The following is a 25,128-nucleotide window of genomic DNA, read 5'->3' as shown; positions in this document are numbered from 1 at the left end:
CTCCTTTGACTTTAACACACAGGACATTGATCCATCCATTGACCACACAGGGATTTCTCAGACCTACAGCTGAGGTGAGACCTGGACAGTCCTTGGGCTGAGCCTGTTGTGAGCTTGGCGGGCAGAGCCAAGCATGAAATGAGCTTTATCCCTGAGGGAGTCAGACTGGGACCGTGATGAGAGGGATAAGGTGAATCTCTTCCCCCAATGTCATCTGTTGTCTATAAATCCACAGCTTGAGAGGAGCCAAGGAATGTGTGTATGTGAGGTTTGTATGTAAATTAGAAGGAGAAGAAGAATTCCCTGGACCAAGGAAAGAAGCCTGAATTAAACTTGAAACGTCCCTGAATTCAAAGAAACTGTTGTTACAGAATCCACAAAAGACGAAACACAAATAAAAGTGTGATTTCTTTTTTAAATGACAAAAATGCTGCTTACAGCGTCTCCTACCATGAGCACTGGGTGAGAGATGATTGTTTTAAACACAGAAGTGTGACAAAGACGGCGAGATGTTGGGGTGTTAACAAAAAGTCTACTTGCCACCATTAATGACCACCTCTAACTTCTCTCTGTGTTCTTGTCTCTAACTGCACAGCCTCTGTATTATTCTCCTCGACTCTCACACTCCAACGCTGCTAAGCAGCTTAAAAATAAGAGGCAGAGTGAAATTTAAAAAACAACTGATCCTGATTGGACTGAGTGCACAACTGGCGCTCTTTTGGCTGGACAAAGACGTTTTCATCCCTCTCACAGTTTTATCTCAACACAATTGACGGCCTCTCTGTTCAAATATGACACTCTTTGTATTAGCTGACACCCCCCCCCCCCCCCCCCCCCCAAGACTGTTTCCAATTATCTCTGAACCCTGACTCTTCCACAAGACGAAAAGGGCGTTAATAAATGCGTGGAGAGATTTCGCTGCGTCTCTCTGGAGAGCATTTCATTTGTCAGGCTGTGATGAGCTCCTTTGTTCTCACTTTAACTCTCAGCATCACATAATTGGCCACCATCTGGGGCTCTCACTCCTCCTCTCTTTCTCTATCTCTTTCTCTTCTGTGTCTCTCTAACCGCCCTCTCCACATGTGCTACATGTGCAAGTTCATGGTAGGAAATCATACATCTGTTGTCGATCCCTTACACTTCCCTGAAAGATTATGTAATGTTATAATGAGGAGCAATTACCAAGCGGCTTGCTCTCAGCATCTTGGAGGTTCATAGTAGAGCAGTGTGTTTGCATTTTCTGCTGCAGAAAAGACAGAGAGGGAATAAACGCCATGGAGACAGAGCGATGTGAAGGAGGTCACACAGAGATCCTCTGGCCTTTAACAGCCTTTTTATAGTCTCATTTTACTCTTTCACAGGGTCCTCACTCATTCAACAGCTACAGCACAGCTTTGCTGCTTTGCTCTTCCTACACAGTTCACAGTTCACTCTTTAAACTTGAATCAAAAGTCTGCCCAACGCCTCCGGCTTGCACAGAGTCCAGCCGCTGATATTTTAACAATTTCTGGCGTCCCTTCACTCGTACTGTAACTGATTAGATTCAGAGTTTAGTCAGATTTTGCTCAACATTTTCCAAAGTGAAACTTATTGTGTTTTGAGCCAATGTGGCTCTAGGGGTGGCAATGTTGGTCTGTCGGTCAATCCACCACTTTCACAATCTGTGGATGTAATTTCCTCCAACTTGAGGTAACATGAGACTTACAATTTTTATTTAAAAGATTCTCATAAAATTTGTATTTTTCTAGTTTCACAGACACATACAAAAGACTGGATTAGACTGGAGTGAATCTGTCATTATAACTCAGTGATTTTAGTAATGATGGAGCAGACTATACAGACTAAAAGCAGAACAAGTACAACAAACTGTGGCTCACAAAACAAATGTAGTTAAGTCTACTTTCTCTACATGATTAACATCTTTTCTGTGAGAAGATGGCATCAAAACTATACATTATACTTCCTCGAGCTTTGAACCACAACCATCTGAATCCAAGAAAAAACAAAACAAAAACAAAAACATTAAGCTGGATGACAAATGTTGATCAAATGTGTCAGGGATTTTTCCTATTCTACTCACAAAGAGAAAGAGGGTACCTGCTTGTTTCCATGATCTAAGAATGCTTACAGGATCGCGTGTAGTTATTTAGGGCATGCATGTCCCAAGTGGCAGGGAGTGGAGTGGATATTCTGAGTGGGAACAAAGGCTGTCTAAGAGGGAGTTGTGACGGAGGGGTTTCTTTTAGGGAAGATGACAAGGAAAGTGTAAAAATCCATCAAAATGCTGCTATCAGCTCCACTGATCAAGGATCGTTTGATGAGGAAGTCGGCTTAATTGGGACTCATCAATAAAAAAAGCGCCGTATGCTCAAACACAGACAGACTATGAGGGATGAGCCTCATTAAAAACCAGTGCTGAAAAATCTGTAGAGGGAACATGAAGTATAAAATAAGCAGGTTTAGGAGTAAAAGAGCAGTGAATGTTCCTGAATGAATATACACACTCTCTGTCCTTCTGCAACCCCCACCCCAACACACACACCTAGCCAGACAAAGGAAGCACAGCCTTAATAAACACCAGGTAATGTAGCAGGCTGAAGTTATTGATATCATTTACAATGCATTAGGACATCACCCACTGTGTGTGTATGGGTGATTCTGTAGTTTGTCTCCCTGGGCCTGAACACACACAGCAGAGTCCCATCTGTTAGTGTTGCTGACAGCTGTGTGTGTGTGTGTGTGTGTGTGTGTGTGTGTGTGTGTGTGTGTATGGCTGCAGGGGGTGTTTACGATGGAAACATGACAGATCACAGCCCTAAATGACAGCAGACAGAAAGAAAATAGATGATGCCATCTATTCGACACTAATTTACATTAATACTTTCACTTCCTCCTTCACAAGCGTGGACACACACACACACACACACACACCCTTATTAAAACCACTCAGCACCATGTTCTAAACAAATACTACATGACATACCACCACGCTGCAGGACCCACAGGCAGGATTTTTAACAGAAATTACATCCTGGAAAAAAATGTTAGGAGTCTCAGGCAGTTCCCATTGAAAACAAACCAGAGAAAAAACTGATTTTGTTCCGCTCAGTGTAAATTATACGCTACACTGCAGCACAGTCTAGAAATTGTTTTCTTATGATGACTAAAATAAATAAAGAATTTTAATTTTGTGCCTATTTCCTGTGTTATTGTCCCTGCCTGCTACTTTCAATGGTTTTCTGGTAACATTTTCTTCACTATTTGTACATTGTGTGCATATTTCTAAACACACTCACCAGGCTTTATTTCACTCTCATGACAGCCTGATGTTGGCATGCTATTTTATCCACCGCTCAAAGATTAGATCAGACCCTTTTTTGCACTGGCTGGGAGCCACTGGTCCACAAACTTCACTGCTAATTCTGCAGATGGCCGGTCTGCTCTCAGCGCAAACAACGGCACTTTGACCATAAACCCTTCACATAGCATGTAAATGTCAAACTTTGCATCTAATGCTTCATGTAGAGGGAACAGCTTTGGCTTTTAAGTGGGAACGAGAGTGCACATAAGATACTCGCTTCAGACTTTACAACCCCTCTGCACCAGTAGTTTTAACGCAGGCTAATGCGTGCACCCCTGTTCAGCTCCTTGGCTTCGGAGAAGGAGCTAAGAGCTGCCAGGAACAAACAGCTTCATCGGCCCTTTTTCCTTTTGTTCCTTGTGCTCGACTTCTCTGGCTCCCATTATCTCCATGAAACCGTTCAAAACTATCAGGTTACTGCTTATTAAGGCATGATAACACTGTCAGAATTGGGGGGGGGGGGTTTGACATGTGCTCACCCCAGATTACACACCAATAAAAACAACCCTCAGCATCATGCAGAGGGAGGTGAGAGAGTCTCAGGGATGATGGGGGGTAAAGGGGCAGCTGATGCTACGTGACTGAATGAATAACAGGAGCATCACACGCGGCTGCAGCAGTGAGCTACGTACAGGACAGGACACTGCACACAACATGTAGACTCACAGACTTGAGATACGCAACGCTGTCTAGCAGTACATTCAGTACAGCACCACATGGGGTTGGCCACGATGTCTTAAGTGACAGACTCAACAACGTGGACGCCAGCATTGTGCTGGTCTGGTTCCAATAATTTGGGGGGTTTGGTGGATGTCAATGTGTAGTATAGTGTTTTTTTAGTGTCTGTGGGCTACAAATTGAGCCCATTTATTTAGCCTGTGCCTGCTTACATTTTGGCAAATTGGGACCATTAAAACAAAGCTCAATTATCTTTTAGCAGTCCCTGTTTGCAAAGTACCAGTGAGTGTACAGACAGCTGTCACTGGGTCAGTTTGGTACACAAGAAAACTGTGAAGAAAAATGTGAAGTCAGGCGAGTCCTGTTGGGAACATGTGGATGTAAATGGTACATGTGTATCATGTCTGTGTGTTCAGATCTGACTGAGGTGTGACTCTTTGATAAGGCTCATTGCAGCACAAAGGGTTTGAAAGTACCTTTATGGCTCCATGAGCCGTGCGCCACAGCTGCTGCTGCTCCAACTGTTGACTGTATTAATACACAGGACAAAATACAATGACTAACTTCCATCTGCTTTTAAAACACCAACATGCACCTGCTGCTGTCACGTTACACTTTGAAAACCTGTCAGTGTAGAGCTTTGAGATTAATGTTATCCACAAAGGGATCCCACTTCCTCTTTTAAACCAGTCCTCCACAGTGCAACAGCCGACAGAGACGGACTCAACTGCTGGTGGGTGTATAAAAGACTCTTCCCCTGATAGGACAAGAAATAAAAGCTCTGAGAGGTGAGCCCAGGGGAGGCTGGGATGGGGTGCATGAGGGCTGGGTTACCACATGAAAGCATTGCTGACGTTGGGTGATATGATGCGTTTCTGCTACACAAAGCACTGGGGCTGTTAATCTAAACAGTTACATAATCACTCCTCTGAAGACAAGTATCGCAAGCTATGGCCAACACATAAGGGTCACTTGGGGAAACTTGCACAATGCATGAGGCTGGAGATTGTTTGCACTCTCCTCTAGTAACCAGTTCAAGACGTCTGGACTGTCTCTTTGTAACAGGACTGAACACAATCTTGTTGGCAGTGAAAAATCTCTGCGGCATTATGACGGTCTGATCCTGAAGAGTTTGTGATTGAACAACATCTAACTGGAGCTTTTAAAACTTAGTTATGAGGACTGAAAGCAAAAATAATCTCTGAGCCTCTGACAGTAATTGGGGTCACAACATCTGAACAAAGGTTTGTTTAGCCAGAGGACAATGAGTGGGTGAAGGACAAAAATATCAGTGACAACATGCCAAAGAATTTAACACTAAAGGCAGCCTCAGCTGATACTGATCAATTTTCCAAAACGCCTGCTTAGAGACACTTAAGAATCCATTTGTGTTGCCAGTTTGAGGGACAGGGGGAGTGTAACCCCGACAATGCTGTCCTTTATCGGAGGATTAGCAAAGTGACCTCAGAGATCAGAGGTTATCTGCTCAGGGGGTGTGAGCGGGGTGAAGTGCTAGAAATAAATGGCTGTATTTCCCCCGTGGACAAGCAACTCAGTCAAGCTAACATGAGTGTTACTGTTGCCCTTCCCTCATGCTTTTCCTTCGCTGTATTTGTGGGTGTGCATGCACGTGCACACTGGTGGACATCACTAACAATATACCTCCTGCCCACAAACGTGAACCATTTACAGAAAAGAATGTATCAAAAATCCTCTGTCACTGTCACAGTAGAATCTCTGGTCTGAATCACAACATCTTCCGATGACAGAGGCGATCATCTTTCTCATCAGTCACAAAGTGAAGTAACAGCAGTGGGCAAAAAAAAGAAACCTCTAGGCTCAATATGCCCATGTATGGTCAGTCAGTATTCCACAAGCTTGTTAAATAAATGAGAGGGTCTCCAGAGGGGAAAGCAAAACACTGAGGGCTCCTTCTAAACTCAGCAAAGCAAACAGCTTGAGTCCAAGTGAAAGTCTCTGTACATATGTATTCTGGAGGGTAGAGTAGACTGATGCCCCTCTGACAGCCAGGCAGCCATGACCACATGACATGAGATATCTGTTAATGTGATGAAGTCTCACTCAGGATTTCATCATGTCTTAGTGACAATAAACCAACTCTACGATCACAGGAGTGAGCCTTTAACTTCTGTGGTGAGAGAAAGTTTCACTATCAAAATCATCCACTTCTTAATCCCGACATCCCTGTATATAACGCACACTCACACAACATTCCCACCCTCTCAGAGTTTGGGACAGAACATGCCATTCTCTCTCTCTCTCTCTCTCTCTCTCTCTCTCTCTCCCTCTCCATTTCAAACCCCCTCTCTATTTTCCCCCCTCTCACGGCGAGCCAGCGAACATGTGGCGTATTTATTTGTTTTTTTGGCTGTTGTTGGCTGGGAATGGATGTTCCCAGCAGCAGCAGCCGCAGCAGCAGCCACAGCAGCATTTGTCTCTTTGACTGGCAGTCATACCAGAGGGTGGGTTTCACTGTCATATAAGATACAGTGTTGAACCACTGATTAACTACTGAACCTTCTGCGTTAACAAAAAGGGAATTTAATTAAATTATTCATCTGAAAAATCAGAGGTAAAACTAGTTATAAAATCTGTTCTCTGGGCCAACTGAGCACCACCTGCATAAATAAAAGGCAAACATCCAAGCTCCTGACAAGAGACAAACCACTGCCACATTAAGATGCATTCCCATGTGCTCCTCAGAGGGAAACATTCAAGGACACAAATCACCAAACTGAATAAGAAAAGCGTGGAAAGTGGTGGTGACAAACAGGAAATGCTACAACAGACATGTTGAGGGTGTTTTTTTTTCCCATTCAAAGACTGTGTGAAAGACACACAAGAGGAACTTAGGTCTGAGGAGGAACAACATATCCACTCCAGATCACAAGATTTCTAAGATGCATCCTGTCCTTTAAAATGCAACGGTATGTGAGTGATTCATGTTTGCCCCACTTTCTCTCTCTGTTAGGAGATTTGTATTCCCACTGCAACTTGTCACTGATGCTGCTTTTACCAGCTATGTGCAGCAAGCAACAAACACATTGTGAAACGTTTTATCTGATTTATTTCAGCTAAAAAGTCTTAGAAGTAGGTTAAAAAATAACCTGCTACAAGCTCGCCTCTGGCACCGACACAAACGTCACTTGAGAGAAACACAAGGACTTTAATTGACGATGAGAACAACTAAAACCCTCAGAGCGGACTCGAATGCATAAAGTGAAGCTCAATTGATTACAGGGCAGCAGGAGAGGAAATGTTTAGTGCGGCAGCAGCAATTTGACTGAATTGCAGGAAAATGACAGGAGTCAAGCTTCACTTGACCAAACCTAAGGAGTTCTGGAAAATTGGAAATATGACTCCTCTGTAGGCTGCTCTGTACAGCAATGCAGCATTGAAACCACAGATTCCACTGTGTAGGCAGCTTCTAGTTAACAAGGCTCTGAGAGGGATTTTTATAGGGACATTTCTCACAACAAACAGGGGAAACCCCCTTTTAATAAACCGTTTCAGACTATTAATCCAACCAACGTCATTAGAGGCCACCATAACAAAACCAATCTACTGTGTGCAGAGGCTAGACAGCAAATTAAAATGAGTCACATGTCGGGAAATCTCCCCAAGAGGACAAAGACGTCTCTCTTTGTGTATGGTTCATTTTTGCCGAGGCCTGTCAGCAGCTGTCCTCCTACCTGGACTTGCCCTTTGCCCATGATCTTGTCCACAATCTCGTTGTCGTCCTTGTTAAGCATGCTTTTGTCGTAACACTTCTCGTAGCACAGGATGCGCAGGTGCTGGGAGCCCTCCAGCTCAATTTCAAACTCCTGTTAAAGGACACAGAAAAGGAGAAGAAAATGTTTGCTTTAGCAGAGCCACAAAAACGCAGCGATGTACAGAAAAAGGGGTTTTGTTTGTTTTTGTTTTGGTGACTGACTTCGTTCCACTGTGGCTCTGTGGTGTCCCTGAAGACTCGGGTCTTGGCCTTGCTGACAAAGTATCCAAATGAGTCCACTTCAAGGGTGCAGTATAGATCTGAAAGGAAACACAGGAGGTAGACACATCCATCAGATATGGTCATAAAATAACCTTAATGAGCTGCAGAGTGAAAACCGAAGGCTAAAGACGACTGGAAATCATTGAATTAGCATCCAGGTTTATTGGCTGCTTTGTCACTGTTCCACAACACATCTGTGTGGCTTTATGAGACACTATAATCACCAGGGAGTCAAATTACAAGTCTCTGTTGATCACATCTTTATCACCTTGTTGTGGAAGTACAGCCATGAAATAGCTCATAGTTTAATGGTTTAACGGAGCCATTGAAACAGACTTTTAGTGGGTAATAACATCACTAACTGGAGATAATGTCTTTTCATTAAAGGTCAGTCTAATTACCGGCCAATATTATTTATCAGTGGGGCTCTCTACACTGAAGTCATGTTTTACAATATAATACACACACAGGGCTGCAATTAACAGTTATTTTCATTATTTAATAATCTACTGATTATTTTCTCAGTTAATCAATTGATCATTTGTCTATAAAAAGTCAACAAATACCAAGAAATGTCCAACTAACCCATGAACCAAACATATTCTGTTTAACCAGAAAATATTCACATCTTAGCTGAAACCAGTGAATCTCAGTTACTTTTTACTTCCTTTACTTCACAATTAATCAATTATCAAAATTTTCTGTCTATTGACTAATTGATTAATCAATCAGTCATTTCAGCTCTTATAAATCCACGATCCAGAGAAGGGCGCATCTCATTGGATGAAGGTACTGCAGCATCTGAAGAAACTGGATCAATACTTACAGTATTAAATGCAATATTTCACTGAGGTCACTTTTTATACATTTGCATATCTCCATCAAAGTTCAGCTGCAGTCAACATAACTGAAATAAGACACGAAGCTAAACAGATTCCTTATTTAAAAGCACCATCCACACCTGGACGTGTTTTTTAAACAGTTTTCACACAGACTGTGAGTGACTAAGTGACTAATTCTGATGTCAGATTTGTAATAAATGTGTGGTCGTAGACAGAAAAAGGTTATGCTCCATCAAAGTGAAATACCTCCTTAAAATGTCAATAGGTTGTCGTTTGTGAGCTGACATCCATCTCCTGTCTGTGCCCCCCTCCACTCTTTACATCCTCATACCAACGCCGTCCCTCCCCCGGGATCAGCTTATACACGGAGCAATTAAGTCTGTTAATGTGTTTCTTTAAATGCTGCTGTAGCTGTTCCTGCAGACCACGCTACTGGCTGTCTGTAAAGTGTCTATAGTACGTCCTGCAGCCTGGGCCTGGTCCCTCGGGTGCACCTCCATCTGACAGCATGATGGATGGATGCATGGCTCGACCTTCCACCAGGAGAGTCACAGTGATTGGGTGAGGGAACCAGGGGAGTTGGTTCAATCTCATACACATATAAAAACACACTCGGAGAAGACAGCCTGACCTGAGCCTGGTTAACGTTATGGAAAGATACCAACCATACAACCTGGGTGAGAAATGACTGACCGGAGCAACTATCACTAACAGGACTGTACAGTATAATGGAATCTCATTCCATCTGGTTTCATTCCTTCTTTGTTTGTTTTCTCAGCATCCTGAACGGCTCTGGCATAATTACTCCCAATGAGGAAGAGATTAGCAGCGGTGGTATGAGGGAAGTTCAGTGCAGGGGAATTCAGTGTGACCATCTGGGGGATATTTATTAAATGAAGCAGTTATAGTATGCTTCCGCTACATACGGAAGCATGGCAGCTCATTGTAGGCACCTCTGGTTTGACATCTGACATCCTAAAAAATACACAAACTACCTGTCAGAGTGAGAGGAAAACTGATCCAACTGGTTTATTCTGAAGCACACAGTTGCAATTCAGCTGTGGGTTGTGTTAATTTCTTTAAAAAAGTAGAGAGGGTATTTGTTTTAAACACTATTGTTTAGTTTAGTTTAGTTAAGTTTAAACCTCTTTTAATTTCATCTCGCCATGAGTAGAAGAGTGTGTATTCACAGTCCTGGGCAGCTTCTAGATTTCTCTGGAAGTTGATTTCCTCTCCATGAAATGGGTTTATGTGCCCAGACCTAAAACTCAAACAAGGCCAGAGAGCATATTTAGAGAGGTCTTTTTGTGTCCTCGCAGTGGATCCAGGAGGGCTTCGGTAAGTAGGACAGACTAAAAGAGGCTGAACTCCATGGGTTTTCATTTTCCTGGCAGGTCACCATCAGGCTCAGAGTATGAGGGGGATAAATTGGTCAGCATGGGGTCTCTGACCCCTAAATCCATGGGTTAATGGATACCATCCTTTTCCATCTCAGTTAGCTGAGGACTGCAGGCCTTGTAATGTGTGTGTATGTCTTATACAGGAGGCTAATCTTTGCTCGGGGCTGTGTTGAATGCCGGGTCAAACTGGGGGTTCACAGAATTAAGAGACAAGTGATAATTAGTTAAACTAATCAGTGTCTACAGCCACAAGTCCCTGTGTGTGTGTGTATATGTGTGTGTGTGTGTGTGTTGTGTGTGTGTGTGTGTTTGTGTTTTGCTTTAAGGCCTTATGAGGAAATAAAAATATTCCCCTAAGGGAACAAAATAAGGATTGAAAAGGCATCACTGAATTGTTGGATTCATAGAATCCAGGGAAAGGAGAAAACACTTCCAGTAGTGTTTTATTTTTCATTCTTATAGGAACAGTGGTGAGTGGGAAAAAAAACACTTGTTCTCAATCAAGAATAAAAAGCACAGTTGGTTTGAGTTACAAGAGAAAAGCTATTACATAACTTTCTTTTGTCCTCTAGTAACTGCACTGTGACTGCATTATTAGTTTTATATACAGCAAATATGATTGAGTCTAAATGTCTTTAGGTGTTGTTGGACGCGCTCATGTCACTGACACAGACGACTGCAGCTGGTCTCACTTAACATGCCTGTGTGATTTCTCCCAGTCTGAACAACTGTCACAGTTCAGTTTGGATCTGTACTCACTGTTCATATGTAGCAACTGCACTTTTACAGCATCGAGTTGCAGCAGTTGTTGAATACATACAGAGGGTGAGTCACTCACACACACACACACACACATATAGATAGATAGATAGATAGATAGATAGATAGATAGATAGATAGATAGATAGATAGATAGATAGATAGATAGATAGATAGATAGATAGATAGATAGATAGATAGATAGATAGATAGATAGATAGATAGATATAGAGATATAGATATATAGACCACAAATAAAGTGGCAAGTTTCGCACCTCTCTACTAGGTCATGTTTTCCACTGATGTTTTTAACAGAGTTCTGGAGAGATGCTCCTCTCCAGGCTTCTTCCTCTATGACCCAGTTTGACTACTTATGCCCTGGGCTGAATTTAAAGCCCTTTCCCACTGGGGGGAAATCGTTGGGACATAAATAACACAGCTCCAATAAGATCCTCTCGTACATGCTTATGTGATTTTTCAATCAAAGAAGGAACAAAAAAGAGTCTATTGTTGATAATTATATATCTGCTGAACAATCTGAACCACTGAATAAAGACGGCTATTTCTAGTCATTACACATTTCCATTTTGATATGATAATAATTACCATATGCAACAACAGAAAGCACGCACACGCACGCACACATACACGCAATTATGCAAAACTGCAGCAAATTGCTTCAGCATCCTTGTACAGAACGGGTGGCTTGCAGGGGAAATCAGCACAATGAGAAATGTCTTGAGCAGAGACAGTGAAGGGGACGTCGACGCTGCAAGTGAAACCACATCGAACCTCTAACACACAGAGGCTGAATGACACAACAACATCACAACACAACTACATAAAAAGTGTGATTTCAGATTTGAACACAATGTCTCTCATCATCTCTATGATCTCTGAGCTGTTTTCTAAACATCTGCATGTGAGAAAAATGAGTGCTGGTCTAGTTTCAGAAGCTTTAAGGGGATATTAAGACGTGACATACCTTTAACCTTCAGAGCACTTACAAATAAAATTTGTAGGACACTGAGGATCTGACATGTGCATCAAGGCCAATAATATTATAGTGTCAGTAAACTTTTCACACTAAACATCAGATATCTAAGAGACGGCTGAGGTGAGAGTGGGCTTGTGTGATCTCGTGATGTGCACGTGTATATGACCTGGTCAGTGCTGCAGAAAACAAGTGGAGAAAACCTGCGAGGTGAAAAACATGGGAGACTAGAGGTGGGCTGAGTTACCAGTTTAAATAAGCAGTTCATTCCTCTGGATTACCTGTGTGTGTGTGTGTGTGTGTGTGTGTGTGTGTGTGTGTGTGTGTAGACTGAGAAAAAACACACAAACTGAGCCACTCCTGAACTGGTAGAGGAAGTTCTGTCTCCTCTGTGTCTGATCACACCGTGGCGACGGCTGTCACACCTGAACCACTTCATCTCACCTACATTAGATGTTTAATTGGCGATTAACAACAATAATGGTAAATTGGGTACAGACATTCAGTGAATATGCTCCCACATCAATACCCGACTCCTGAATAAAGAAACTGACTGAAAAATGTTTGTTTTTTATCTTTGTCTTTCCCATGGTTTCACTCTGCACTACAACCCTGATTAATGCATTGTGTTCATTTGATTCTGCAATCGCCATCATCATCATCACCACCACTACTACCACAACTGTGATCACTAACAACAGCTACACGTCATCTAGCCCACGCTCCCTCTGATACGTCACTTGCATGCCCCACCTTGGCTCTGTACTGGATAAACTGGCATCAAACTGTATCAGTGAAACTACCCAACTTCCCTCTACACACACACACAAAAACATGCACTTTCTTCATTTTTAAACCCCTCAGCTCTCTGCGCTCCATCGAGGATCAAACAGGCTTTCAGAGGAGAGAGCTTTCCAATCCATTACCCAGGAAATTTTAGAAGGCTGTCATGGTAACTGTGGAAATCATATTTCTCCCTCGCTGTATCTTTTCCAGACATTTGATATTTGAACTGGTGCTTGTGTAACAGGGCACAAAGTGTACCGGAGAACCAGCTGTCCACTATTGACATGCCTGAAACAGCCTCTGCGCGGTCCTGCCAACATCACACTCGGCTGATAATGAACACACACATTGTTATACAGAAGAACCTGTGTGTAGGATGGGTATTATTAGAGACATTATGGACAGCAGTTGTTTCAGAGGCTGCTGTGATGTTCTTTCTCTGTCCTTTTTTTGTGGCCCGAGTGTTTTTGTATCATTTGTGATGTTTGCAGAAGAAAACAACCACAGGAATCCCACTGTGGCTCCAACGACTTCTCTGAGACTGCCTCTTTCTCCCCCTCTCCTATCCTCCATCTTGCTCTATTCCTCCATCCATCCATCCATCTGGCCATCGCTCTATTGGCCGAGGCACGATGGAAACTGTATGTGCAGGCTGCAGTGATTGACTGGATCATGTGTTTTGCTGGCAGACATGTATATGCAGAGCAGCTATGTGTGATGGGATGCTGAGCCAGGGTGTGTGCACAAAATGCTGTTTCTGGCCGACTTACTGGCGGACTCCTTGAAGCCTTTGGCAGAGTGGACGATCACATGCAGAAAGCCGTACAGGCCAGGAGTCTCCTCATCTGGAAAACAAGCCCACAGAGCAGTTAGTGGAATTACTGGTGTAAATATGGTGACGTGCTGTATTTATCAGTCATTCAGAAGTGGAGTTTGTGTACATAAAACAGTGCAGAGAGAAACAAGCATGGAAACTTATGACATATTAGACCCTGCTGTATCCTGTCTGAATCTCCACATCAACATTGTGCAGTTCAGAGATTCACAGACAGAAGCAGGAAGAAATGTCAATCACTCCTTTAAGACATCGGACCCCTGAACTGCTAAAATAAACAGATTTGTTTTTAAGTTGCATGAACCAGTGACCTAAGAGAATTTGCAATCACTAATTTTCTAATGATTTACTTAGAAAATGTATTCACAAAAGAACAGGTGGGATTCACATGGCTGAACTGAGCAGTTTACTGTAGGACAAGAACAAGAAAAAGCTTCAGAAAAAACAAACTGATTTCGAATAAGATTACAAAAATGTTCTTGCATGAGGCCGATTGTCGAGACGCTGCCTTAACTTTCACTTTCAAACCCTGTGGTCTAATCAAGGTCAAGGTCAAGAACCATTTGGAAGTCTTTAAAAAGGCTAATCAACATAAAATTGCTCAGTGGGAAGTATGTGTGCGTTTCACTCCTCTGTGTTTGGGTGGTCCAAACTGTGGGTAAACTTATCATTGTCAACCTCCACTACAATAACTGCTCTCACCCTCCAACACCCAGTTACTGCTTTAAGCTTAAGAAAAGATGTGTTAAAATTCAAGTGAGGTCAGCAAATAGACTTGAATACAGGGCACATGAAACACGGCTGGAGAAAAGGTCTTATTTGAGGATGTGAGTGAAAATCAACTGTTATTACAACCTTTTCGTCAGATCAGTATCAGACCTCCCATCAACAAGCACAGGCCTCTGCCATAACAACTGAGCTGGCTGCAGAGAGGAGGTTCGTGGGTGGATGGTTTTTGGGTGGCCTGATGTACCCCCCTGTCCTGCCGACGGACACATGAGGGGGAAACACTCTTGCTTTGCTTAAGGCCTGTGAAGCCCAACTGTTTCCAGGTAAATAAACTACGATGGAGGGCTCCAGGACTGTTTAGAGCTCCACTGTCGGAGGCCGAGAGGAGGGGTCGCAGTGCCTGGGGTAAACCCTGTGTGTGTGTGTGTGTGTGTTGTACGTAAGCGATAGGGGAGTTTCACTGGGGGACGGTTCAAAGGCTCAGCGTCAAGGTGGCCTATGTGCTGTTTTTAGAGCGAAACTGAAATCTGTTCTTTCAATTTTAATCTAACTTGAACAATAAACTGAGGAAACTCAGAGGAAACCATTGACTCATCTGTGACGATTCATAAAGATTCAACGAAAGGATTCATATGAAACTGTGAATATTCCAGGGTTTCTGCTTATCATCCATCCTCTTCGTTATGAGAAACATTCCTTTGCCAGCTGGTCTCCATTTCAACCCTTATTGTGCTCCCTGTTCCTCATGTCACTGAGGTGTGTGTGTGTATGCGTACATGTTTATGTTTGATTTATAATGAGGAGTGTGTAAAAAGTCTAAGACAAGACGTGGGACTCTGAGCTCTGTGTTAACACACAGGGATATCACCTCCCTGGAACTAAAAAACTAAGGAAAATATCCACAAACCTGTTACAGAGTAGAGAGGTGAAAGTTCAATCACGTTAACTTGGATGTAAAAACCTCCTGGAGTCTGCCAAAGCAATACAACATTATAAACCACACTACTTTAAGAGGGAGCTCATACATTTCTGAGTGATGGACATGGTGATTTATGGTGAGAGGATATAAACTGAATCACATAGATTTTTCTGTAAAAAAAAATGTCAAGGAAATTCAGATCAGGTCTTAGTTGGATAAAAACAAATCTGTTGTTGTTTACTAAATTAAACATTCAAAATGATCTGAGCAGAAAATAAACATTTCAGTCACTGGCAAATTAGTTATTTGGATTAGAGCTTAAAAATGCATTTGATCCCAACAAGTGAAAATCTATCTCTTCTATCTCCTTCATGTTTATACCAAAAAGAGGGACATCTATTTTTATCATCTGTACGATCACCTGTCATCTTCATTGGAAAAATGTGACCTCAAAAATAGAATAATTAAGTAAAGGCAAATCCTCTGACATTGTTTTTTATATTTATTTGGTCTGAGAAGAAGATTAATGGGCTAAGAAGGTTGAAATCTTTAGGAGAAGAGGAGACATGGGCGATGTGCTGCTAAGAGGAGAGGCCTCCTGGGTTCCTCTCATAGACAAGTTTGCACTCTGGGGCATGAATGTTCTTAGATATCATGTAGATATTTTGTTTATAGTCTAATTTCTTTTTCTTTTAACAATTGAAAAAAAGAAAAAAAATCTCTCCCTCTGACTTCAAAAATAAATCATGATACTGGCTTCACTGTTCAACTAGACTGAACTGACTTCTAGGAAGTTCAGTGTGAAAACACTGCAGCAGTTTCCTCATGTTTCCCCCAGAGTTCACCAGAAAGTTAAAATAAAAACCAGGAATCCCTATGATCACCACTTTAAAGGTATCAGATGTCAAAATAATACATCATCTTCATAGAGATACCACTGTACATGAAGAAAACATGGATCTTTTTTCTGTATAATATACTGTCTTGACACCTCTCTGTGGTCTTGAGTGTGTATTGTGTGGGCATGTGAAAGCAGAGACCCTTGTGCCATTCGAGGAGATCAGAGTGGGTCGACCAGATGGCTTTAATGTCACCACCAGCCTCTGAGAGCCAATGTGGAGATTTGGAGCAAAAACAAACATATAGGAGCCGAGAGCCCAGCGCAGGCCACCACCAACACACTGCCTGGCATTGACTGCTACGAGCTAGATGAGAAACATATTGTAACCTAGATTCATTCCTGCACGGCCCCCCTCTCTCATTATGTGGCTTTTTTTTGTGCTGACAATGTAATAGATGCTTGTGTGTGAATTTAAACTCAAAGCAGAGAGGAGAGGACGGAGCAAAGGGAGACTGTGTGCGTTTATGATTCAGGGAAAAAAAAAAGGAGAAAGTGAGACAAATAGACAGATCCAAACATAAGAGAGTGAAAAATATATTGTGTGTCTTACCGTCTTTGTTACTGGTGACAGGAATGTTGTGGACGGTCCGCAGTTTGAAACAGGAGCTGGTCAGGACCTGGAGCTCGACAGAACTTAATACACATGCCTGGAGATCTGAAAAACACACAGCAACCACACAGCCATGGACACACTTTCACTCCTGTGGTGCAGTGGATAAAAAGTGGTTTTAAACCACTTCATGGTGAAGTACACAATGTTTGCTCAAGACAGAAACAGTCAGTGGGACAATTCTATCAGAGGCTGGTGTTACCTTTCTTCTGGAGTTTCTGGATGCTTTCCCTCCACTCTGACCTCTCGTAGTCAGAGGAGAGGAGAAACAGGTAGCTCTAGATACACAGGAAAAAAACACTGTTAACAAACATATCAAGGACATGATGTCTCCTCTGCACTAAAAGAAGAAAAGAAAGTACAGAAGTTACAAAGTGTAAATGTATCTAAAAACCACTAGAAGATCTGTGGTGTGAAATTATCTCACACTGTCATGAGACTTTCATTTTGGGAAGCCAAATCTAATATACATGTTACTTCTATCACAATGGAGTCTTTTGAAAGGGACATGCCCCCCTCTAGTGGTAAGACTTGAGTGCTTCAGCTGCATGAACACTGCGACAGAATGGGACGGACATTTACCTTTCCATGTTTGTTGTGGATGCGGAAGGGGATGGTGGGGGAGTGCGTGAGCAGCCACGACTCCTGTTCATTCATCTTCTTCCTCAGACGCTCCACGCGGCTCTGACCCTTCGGTGCTTTCTACACATGCACAGAGACAAGAAAACAGACACATAAAATATTATTAAGTGCTGAAAATAATATTAAATCAATCACAAGAGTGATGGAGAGAAGCAGTTTTCAAACTGTGAGGGAGAGTTGAAAGGGAGGCACAGAGCAAGAGACGTGAGGCAGATGCTGCATGTGGTGGATCAGTTAAAACATGATCATTTCAGATTTCACAGATTCAATGTGACTTACATTGTCATCATTAACCCAAATACACATTCATAGATCTGCTATAAAATCATCATCATCAAGTTTTCTTCAGTGTCAAAGTAAACCACTGATACTTGTCTGTCTATCCACGGGTACTTTCCAAACAGAAAGAGGAACTGCTGATAGCAAATTTAGCATAATTTTAATGGTGATTATTTCCCACAATTTAAACAAATGAAAGTTTTTAAAAAAAAGAACAGCGGTTAAGTTGTGGCCACAGCTAACTCACTGACTCCATGGCAACGTTACATTTTCTATTTACATCCCCCAATAGAAACTGTAGTTCAAAAGTTAGAGCATGGTTATCTCACCGACAGAAGTAAAACAAAGATTAATAAGTGACAAAATCTTTTAGAATGGTTTCATATTGCACCAATGTTGTCCCATCAACATAAAATATGCATTTTTCCACCCATTTTACTCTTTTACATATCATTGCAGATTAAATGACAGTTATTTGACCATTGGTAAAAAAAAAAAAAGACAAAAAAAAAAAACTTCACTTTGGTCTCTGGTAACTCTAGTTAACAATGAATATTAAATTATGAAATTATAATATGTGCAGGTAATTTCAGCCTTTTAATAACATTTGTATTATAATTCATGAAAGCTTTTCTTACAGCAAAATATCATAGAAATGTGAATTTAGAGTTATTATTAGAATTCATAGCCTTTACATTAGAATACTTAACAACACAATTGCTTTTGTGCAACTCTTGGTTTTATTTTAATTGATATCTGTGTGCATGTTACTTTCTCTCCACTCTTAATAATCTCAACATCAAAAGGAGACTGAGGTGTGACTGCACCGTGAATTAAATGTTTGTGGATCCATATTTGTGCTTTCTGTTCGACAAAAGCTTCAGTTAAAAGAAATCAAACTTGAAGCTGTTCTCCAACAGAAACAGTTTTTATTAAGACAGACATTACAAATATTAAACATATAGTAAGTATATTCTGAGATAAAACTTAGCTCGTTATTTTACAATGACCAATCAAAATTTGAACTCAATGACTTTCAGCTAAAATTACAACTAAATCATCAATCATTACTGCTGTTGTCAAGTTCTTATCAGCATCTAATCAGCTTATTTTCCAGGAAAGACTGAGGATAAGGCCCTGAAACCGTGTGGTGTGCAGCAAGGCTCTATATATAATTCAAGGATCTTAGTTCTGTGCGAGTATTGAAAGAAAACAAATACACACATCCTCCCAGCCCTCACCAGGAAGCCATGAGTCAGAGCCTGGATACAATCAGCTGAATCTCTCACTGCTCTGGCCGCCTCTGACTCTAAATACCAGCCATGGTCACTCACTGTGCTTCGAGTGGGCGAGCTTAACGCTGCCAGAGGGGAATAACAGGAACTCTCTTCTCCTGAAGGGTACGGTGTGTCTCAGCCAGAGGTGCGGGGGTGAACTGTGGTATATATTTGTAACTGCTGGAGACTTAAAACATTGCTTTTTTGGGTATTTTTTTTTCCAACCCATGTCAACAACCAAGTGTTTCAGCACTGACAGAAACAGATGAGAGAGGCTGACGTGATGGGAAACATTTTTAGGAGTAAGCATCAGCACTTTGACCACTGGTGCAAATCACAGTGACTTTAACTATTTGAGATAAGGAGGGAAACATTTTGTTACTCTTATTTAATCAAAGGTAAGGTTTCATGTTTTTCCCCAACCTGAGAATCTATATTAAACATGTCTGGATTGAGTTTTGTCTGTGTTTTTATGTTTTTATGTGCTCCCCTGCAGGGCTCATTAGAGCTTACTTTGACTCTGTCAAGACAAACAAAGGTGTGGACGTCAACAGCTGAGTTAAAAGGAAGGTGCAGTGGTTCCAGTAAGGAATCACTGACGTGGGGGAGTTTTCCATGAAAGTCTGTACGACAATCAGTCCTTAACCACAATCTGATACTTTTTTTGGCATAATTTTTCTAACCATATATTCTCTACCAAGACCAGTGAGTCCTCCTGAATGGCCCCTAAGTCCTACACTGGCTCTTTTTCTGCATTAATACAGATTAAAAGTGGTTTCAGTCCTGTCACAGTGTTAAACCCACACTTTCTGAGTAAACCACTTTAAGCCATGGAAATACATAGGATTTTACTCTACATGCCAGTAGTAAGATTTAGGAATCAAAAGATTACCTTCTCTTTCTGTATCTCACTCTTTAAGACCGAGATCTTGATTTTCATCTCCTCAAGCTCATGCTCAGGCAGGACTTGGATGCTGGGGCAAGAGTCGCAGTCCTCCAGGGTCTGGAAAGTCAAGTCCGCCAGAGGGATGTACCACTTGCACTCATATTGCTGGTGACGACTGCAGATGGGGAAAAAGGAGAAGGATGGAAGGATAAAGGAAGTAACTAAATTAGTGAAAGAATTATACAATAAATTTTACACACAACACCCAGACAACCTTAAAATTTACACTAATTGCTCTATTGAGGGTCAAACTCATACATGTATTTCTTTTCTATTCAAAAGTGAGCTTGTTTGACCTCAGATCTAATTTGATGTGAAACATGTTTAATTAATAATTCATTTTCAGCCTGTTCATGTAATCACGGAGCTATAACTCAATGAAATCAAACTGGTGCACGCTCAGCGGAGCGCTACTTCCACCAGGACTGATTGATTTTCATTGTCACTAATGAGGCTTTCATTTGTGTTCCTGCGTGCTACAGAGTCATCTCATTAACAATGTTATACCCTTATCATACCGCCACTCTGAGGAGCTTCAAATGAGATGGATCCATACAGGAAGCACGTCTTACTACCACCAGTGATCTCATGTAACTAAGTACATTTACTCAAGTACAGTACTTGAGTACAATTTTGAGCTGCAGCTAGTTACTTTGCAGGTTGGGATTTTACAAACAAAACATGGCAACAGTCAATAAAATATGATGAATTGTTTTATTTATATATATATATATATATATATATATATATATATATATATATATATATATATATATATATATATATATTATGCTGCTTACACATTAACGCATCTGAAATAATAATCCAGTGACATGATATATAATGCTGAAACACTGACAGGGCCCTTTCCGCTGATTGAGTACTTTTGATACTTTTAGTTTTATACTTTTACTTTTACTTAAGTACATTTACTTGTACTTATAAGTGAGTATTTTTATATTGTGGTATTGCTACTTTTACTATCAACAATTTAAAATAGATTATTGCACATTTCTGATGTTCATACATGGTTTTAGACAGAAAAGGGAACATTTTCCAACCAATTAGCGGAACATAGATGCAAAATGACACAACAAAAGTACTCTGGATTTAACTGTAAGTGAACTGTCTTGTCTTCTGCTGTGTGGGAAAACATGTTTTAATTAAACTACATTGTCTTTTATCAAGGGTGAGACTAATAGACAGGTGCATTCCTTTGACTCTCCTCAAAGGCTCCTTCCACGTCTCCCTCTGCTGGTTATGGGCATCTGATTATCAAACCCTTTGTGTCTTACAGCTCTCTGGCCTCTTTTGAAATCTCTTTGTTTTACAGACAACCCATTTATTTACATTCCAGTCACACACTTTTAGGAACAGCAGATACACAAACAAAAGGCTGAAGCTAAGTTGGAGCCTTGAATGAGCTGAAAAGGAACTCATCATCATATCCAATCTTATAGCCCTTTAGCACCAATAGCAAGGGTGGAATATATGTTAAGATAATCAGAAAATATTGAGGATGATGAACATCTGGCAAATCCCAAAATGACAGAACAGAGATAATCATGGTATTCAATGGGGCCATTATGGGATCCTCAATGATTTAACTCAGGGTGATAGAGGTTCTGGATGTTTGGTTTGCTTTAACTGTGTGTCTGTGTATGTATGTGTGTGTGTGTGTGTGTGTAGCCGGTAAGCGGCTCGCTGAGATAACACTACAGGCAACACTATGTGCTGCGCCAAGTCAGGGGCAGCTGCAAATGACACACACAAATGTTGAATGTCAACCAAAATAAGATCCAATGAGGCCAACAGCCGGTGCTGTGCAGTCCAGCGACACGCAATCCTTTAAATGTGACAGCTAATCTATGGATATGTGTCAAGCTTTTAAAAGTGACATCACACACAAACACAAAAACACAGTCACCCTCTTTTTGTGTCATCTCTTTGTACTTCCTCTCTATTTCAAAGAGACCGTTTCCTGAGACACACCCTCTGCCTGTACTTACACATCTTTCTGAAGAACACAGTCACCCTCCCCCTTTTCACCATGAATATCTGCGACTCTCTTCCACTCTATAAAATACCAGAGGCAGAATGACTGCTTTTCTTTAACTTTGTTACAGAGGCTTCAGAGAGCACAGGCAGGAACAGAAAGAGAGACTAGATCTTTTGTGCCAGTGTCATTTTTTTCTGTTTCACTGTCAGGGGTCGATATGGAAAATGAACGACATACGGATAAAAAGATGGAGAGGATAATCCTAAAAGAGTGGATATTTAAAGGGATGTGTTCGTTGCCTCTGTGGTAAATACATTGTTTTGATACTCTGGATGGAGAGGAAACAGTACAGTGGACTCACCCCACAGACGTCTTCTTCATCTTGGCACAGAGCAGAAGATCAGTGAAGAGGAAGACGTGCCGTAGCTTCCTGGAGCTTTCCGACACCTCCACCAGGAAGCCATCCTTCACCAGCTGACGAGCCTAAGAGAACATCTGATGTCAAGTCTTGCTGTGGCACCAACAAACACAATGCTGATAAACTTGAAAAAGTGGCAACAATTGAAAAAAAAAGAGTGAGAGAAACTGCCTTTTTTCAGGGAGATCAATGCATTTTTAAATCAAGAGCTGGGTTCATTATGAGGCAAGCAAGGTCTGATTTTTCTTATGTTGTATAGTGCAAAGCAGCACGACCGGGAGATTGTGACAGAGGGATTGATTACTAAGAGAGGTTTCGTTGTAGGTGGCATTCTTTCATCCATCTGGGCATGTTGTCTAAGAGACAAGCAGAGATCTACACGGAGACTGTGGGGTCATCCGGTGGGTACGACAGGTATAGTTGGGTGTTGTCCGCGTAGCAGTGAAATGAAGCCATGTGAGTAGATAACTGGACCCAAAGAGGCGGCGGTATGAAGAGGAGGAATGATTTCAACAAGCAAAACCTTGTGCTTTAACTCATATTTACACATATTTAACTTGCATGATTTGTTTTCTCTTAATTCTGAAAGGGTTTTATGCAGAATCGTAAAAGTTACTTGAAACACAAGACAATATGTTGTATTTCTGGAGCAGTAAAGAAAGAAATGACAGTCGGACTGATTTGAACAGACCTTGGTCAAAAGGAGGACACAGAGTATTAACACTGGCTGCCTTTTCCTTGTTGGAGTTTTTTTCCTCCATTCAGGGTCAAACTCTGCTTGCACCCAGCGACACAGCCCCTGACTTCAAAGTGAATTATGCATTCATTAGGCTGTGGTTTTTACTGTGTCAGCTTAAAAGGAAAAACTGGAGAGTACTGGGAAAGGACAACAATACAAATTACTGCTCTTATAGTCATTACAGTGTGTGGGCCCTCAATAAGTATCCTGGGCAATGAAAAGGTCATTTATGAGCCATAACCTCATTCATACTTGGAGAAGATGTGATTCAACACTGATCACTGTAATCACACACAAATAATCCCACACACCTCTCCCTTGGGCGTAGTGACAGCAGTCCTGCGAGGGTCAATCTCCTCGTTGATGGAGGAGAGGAAGTTCTGAGATATCCGCAGGGCGTCTTGCAGGAGGGGGAAGTCCGGGTGGTCCTTGGGAGTATGTTTCAGCAAGTCCTGAAACATGTGCACAAAAAATGTGAGGTTATACAGAATAGACACACAGTTATGGTCTGTGTTACGATACATAAACTTTATTGCCCTGTAAAAGCACATAAATAATTGTTGGTGCAATGATGTAAAAAGGCCTTTAACAACTAGTAAATTGTGCTTTTGATTGTGCATTAAGGTAATTTTGACCTTATATTGCATCTCATCAGAAAGACATTCTTACATTCCTAATTGCAGGCACTCCAAAAAATAAGCAGAAATTCTGATTTCATTTCATGTTCGTAATCAAAACATAACTGCACTCTACGTACACAGCTTCCTTGAGCACTGCAGTAATCTCTGAGAATCTCATTTCCTTGCTTTTGTAGAAGCTGCTTTCGTCAGTGAAGCAGGGTGATGAATAGGACAGCCGACTAGAGAGGCTTGAGCTTCTGTCTTCCTTTCAAATTGAACATCACCATTTTTTATTTATTTTTTGGCGCCTCTTAGTTTACATGAGTGACAGGAACATGACCTTTGTAGAAGCACACACACTAGCCTTGGATGCACTGAACAAGTTGTTGTTCTGACAGCTTTATTCATGCAATTCACTGCTGTAACCTAACCTAGGCATCCCTGCTCGCTTGATTGGCAGTTTCCACGTTATTATTAGTCATGCAAAGAGGTAGGCTTATTTAAACTGGAAGACACTGCAAGAAATAACAAAAAGCAGGCTTTGAATTTTCAGCACTTGGTTGCTGTGCGGAAGTGCTAACCAAGATTGGAGATGCATGAGAGTTTAAATTTTACACTCAAGAGTGGATGAGAACAATGCAGTGTCTTTCAAAATGGCTATATCTATTTTGTGCAGTCTGTTTATTCTCATTAGACTGTGTGTGTGTTAGAGGCATTTAAAGAGTTGGTTCACCAAACTACCAAAAGAATCCATATTTTCTCACTGAGATGGTTTTTGGTTATTTGGGTGAACTGATCCTTTAAAGCTGCGTAAGAGCAAGTTGTGTACTCACATGAAGGACCAGGGTGCTTCTGGTGACACGGTCAATCGGCTTGTAAAGGAGAGCTGCGGGGAGAGAAGAGGAGGGCTCTGAGTCAGCATTGCCCACACACACGTCAATACACACACAGACACACACATTCACACAGAGGAGGTCACAGCTTCACTGCTCAGACAAGGACAAAAACTCCCACTCAGCTCGCACTGAGTTAAACACAGCACTGATAGTCAGACTGATGATGATTCTTAGGTTGGCATGTATCTACACTGCTGAACTGTTCTTTAGCAAGACATATAGCTGACCCCGACCTTTGACCTCCCTGTGCAAGTGTGCAAGTTTCCATGTGGGGATCAACAGAGGATCACGTTACTGTTATTTTAAAAAATCTGACTGTTTGTGTAATGTTCTTTAGACTGGAGGTGGGAGAATGCAGCAGTTTGTTGCTGCACAGTGAAGGGATGGAGACAGACACACACACACACACACACACACACACACACACACACACACACACACACAGGTCTGTAGGCAGGCTGCTTAACATGCAGTCCCATCTCC

General features: G+C 41.6%; 1 protein-coding gene across 3 annotated transcripts in view; it reads right to left on the bottom strand.

The window, feature by feature from the left end:
• abr (ABR activator of RhoGEF and GTPase) overlaps positions 1–25,128 on the bottom strand; it is a 128,723-nt gene that overhangs the window by 29,813 nt on the left and 73,782 nt on the right. For all 3 annotated transcript variants that reach the window (XM_071460687.1, XM_071460688.1, XM_071460689.1), the window contains 10 exons: positions 24,583–24,635; positions 23,441–23,581; positions 22,334–22,455; positions 19,920–20,088; positions 17,412–17,531; positions 17,032–17,107; positions 16,770–16,874; positions 13,606–13,680; positions 7,995–8,092; positions 7,753–7,884 (listed from right to left, as the gene is read on the bottom strand). In XM_071460687.1, coding sequence (XP_071316788.1) covers positions 7,753–7,884; positions 7,995–8,092; positions 13,606–13,680; positions 16,770–16,874; positions 17,032–17,107; positions 17,412–17,531; positions 19,920–20,088; positions 22,334–22,455; positions 23,441–23,581; positions 24,583–24,635 — 1,091 coding nt within the window. The remainder of the gene's footprint in view (positions 1–7,752; positions 7,885–7,994; positions 8,093–13,605; positions 13,681–16,769; positions 16,875–17,031; positions 17,108–17,411; positions 17,532–19,919; positions 20,089–22,333; positions 22,456–23,440; positions 23,582–24,582; positions 24,636–25,128) is intronic.

This window comes from Trachinotus anak, unplaced genomic scaffold (genome assembly GCF_046630095.1).
Source record: "Trachinotus anak isolate AG129_WGS33_773 ecotype Australia unplaced genomic scaffold, CSIRO_AGI_Tana_v1 ptg000024l, whole genome shotgun sequence".
NCBI lineage: Eukaryota > Metazoa > Chordata > Actinopteri > Carangiformes > Carangidae > Trachinotus > Trachinotus anak.
Note: the sequence above shows the minus strand (reverse complement) of the source record. Positions and strands in the feature narration are given on the sequence as shown.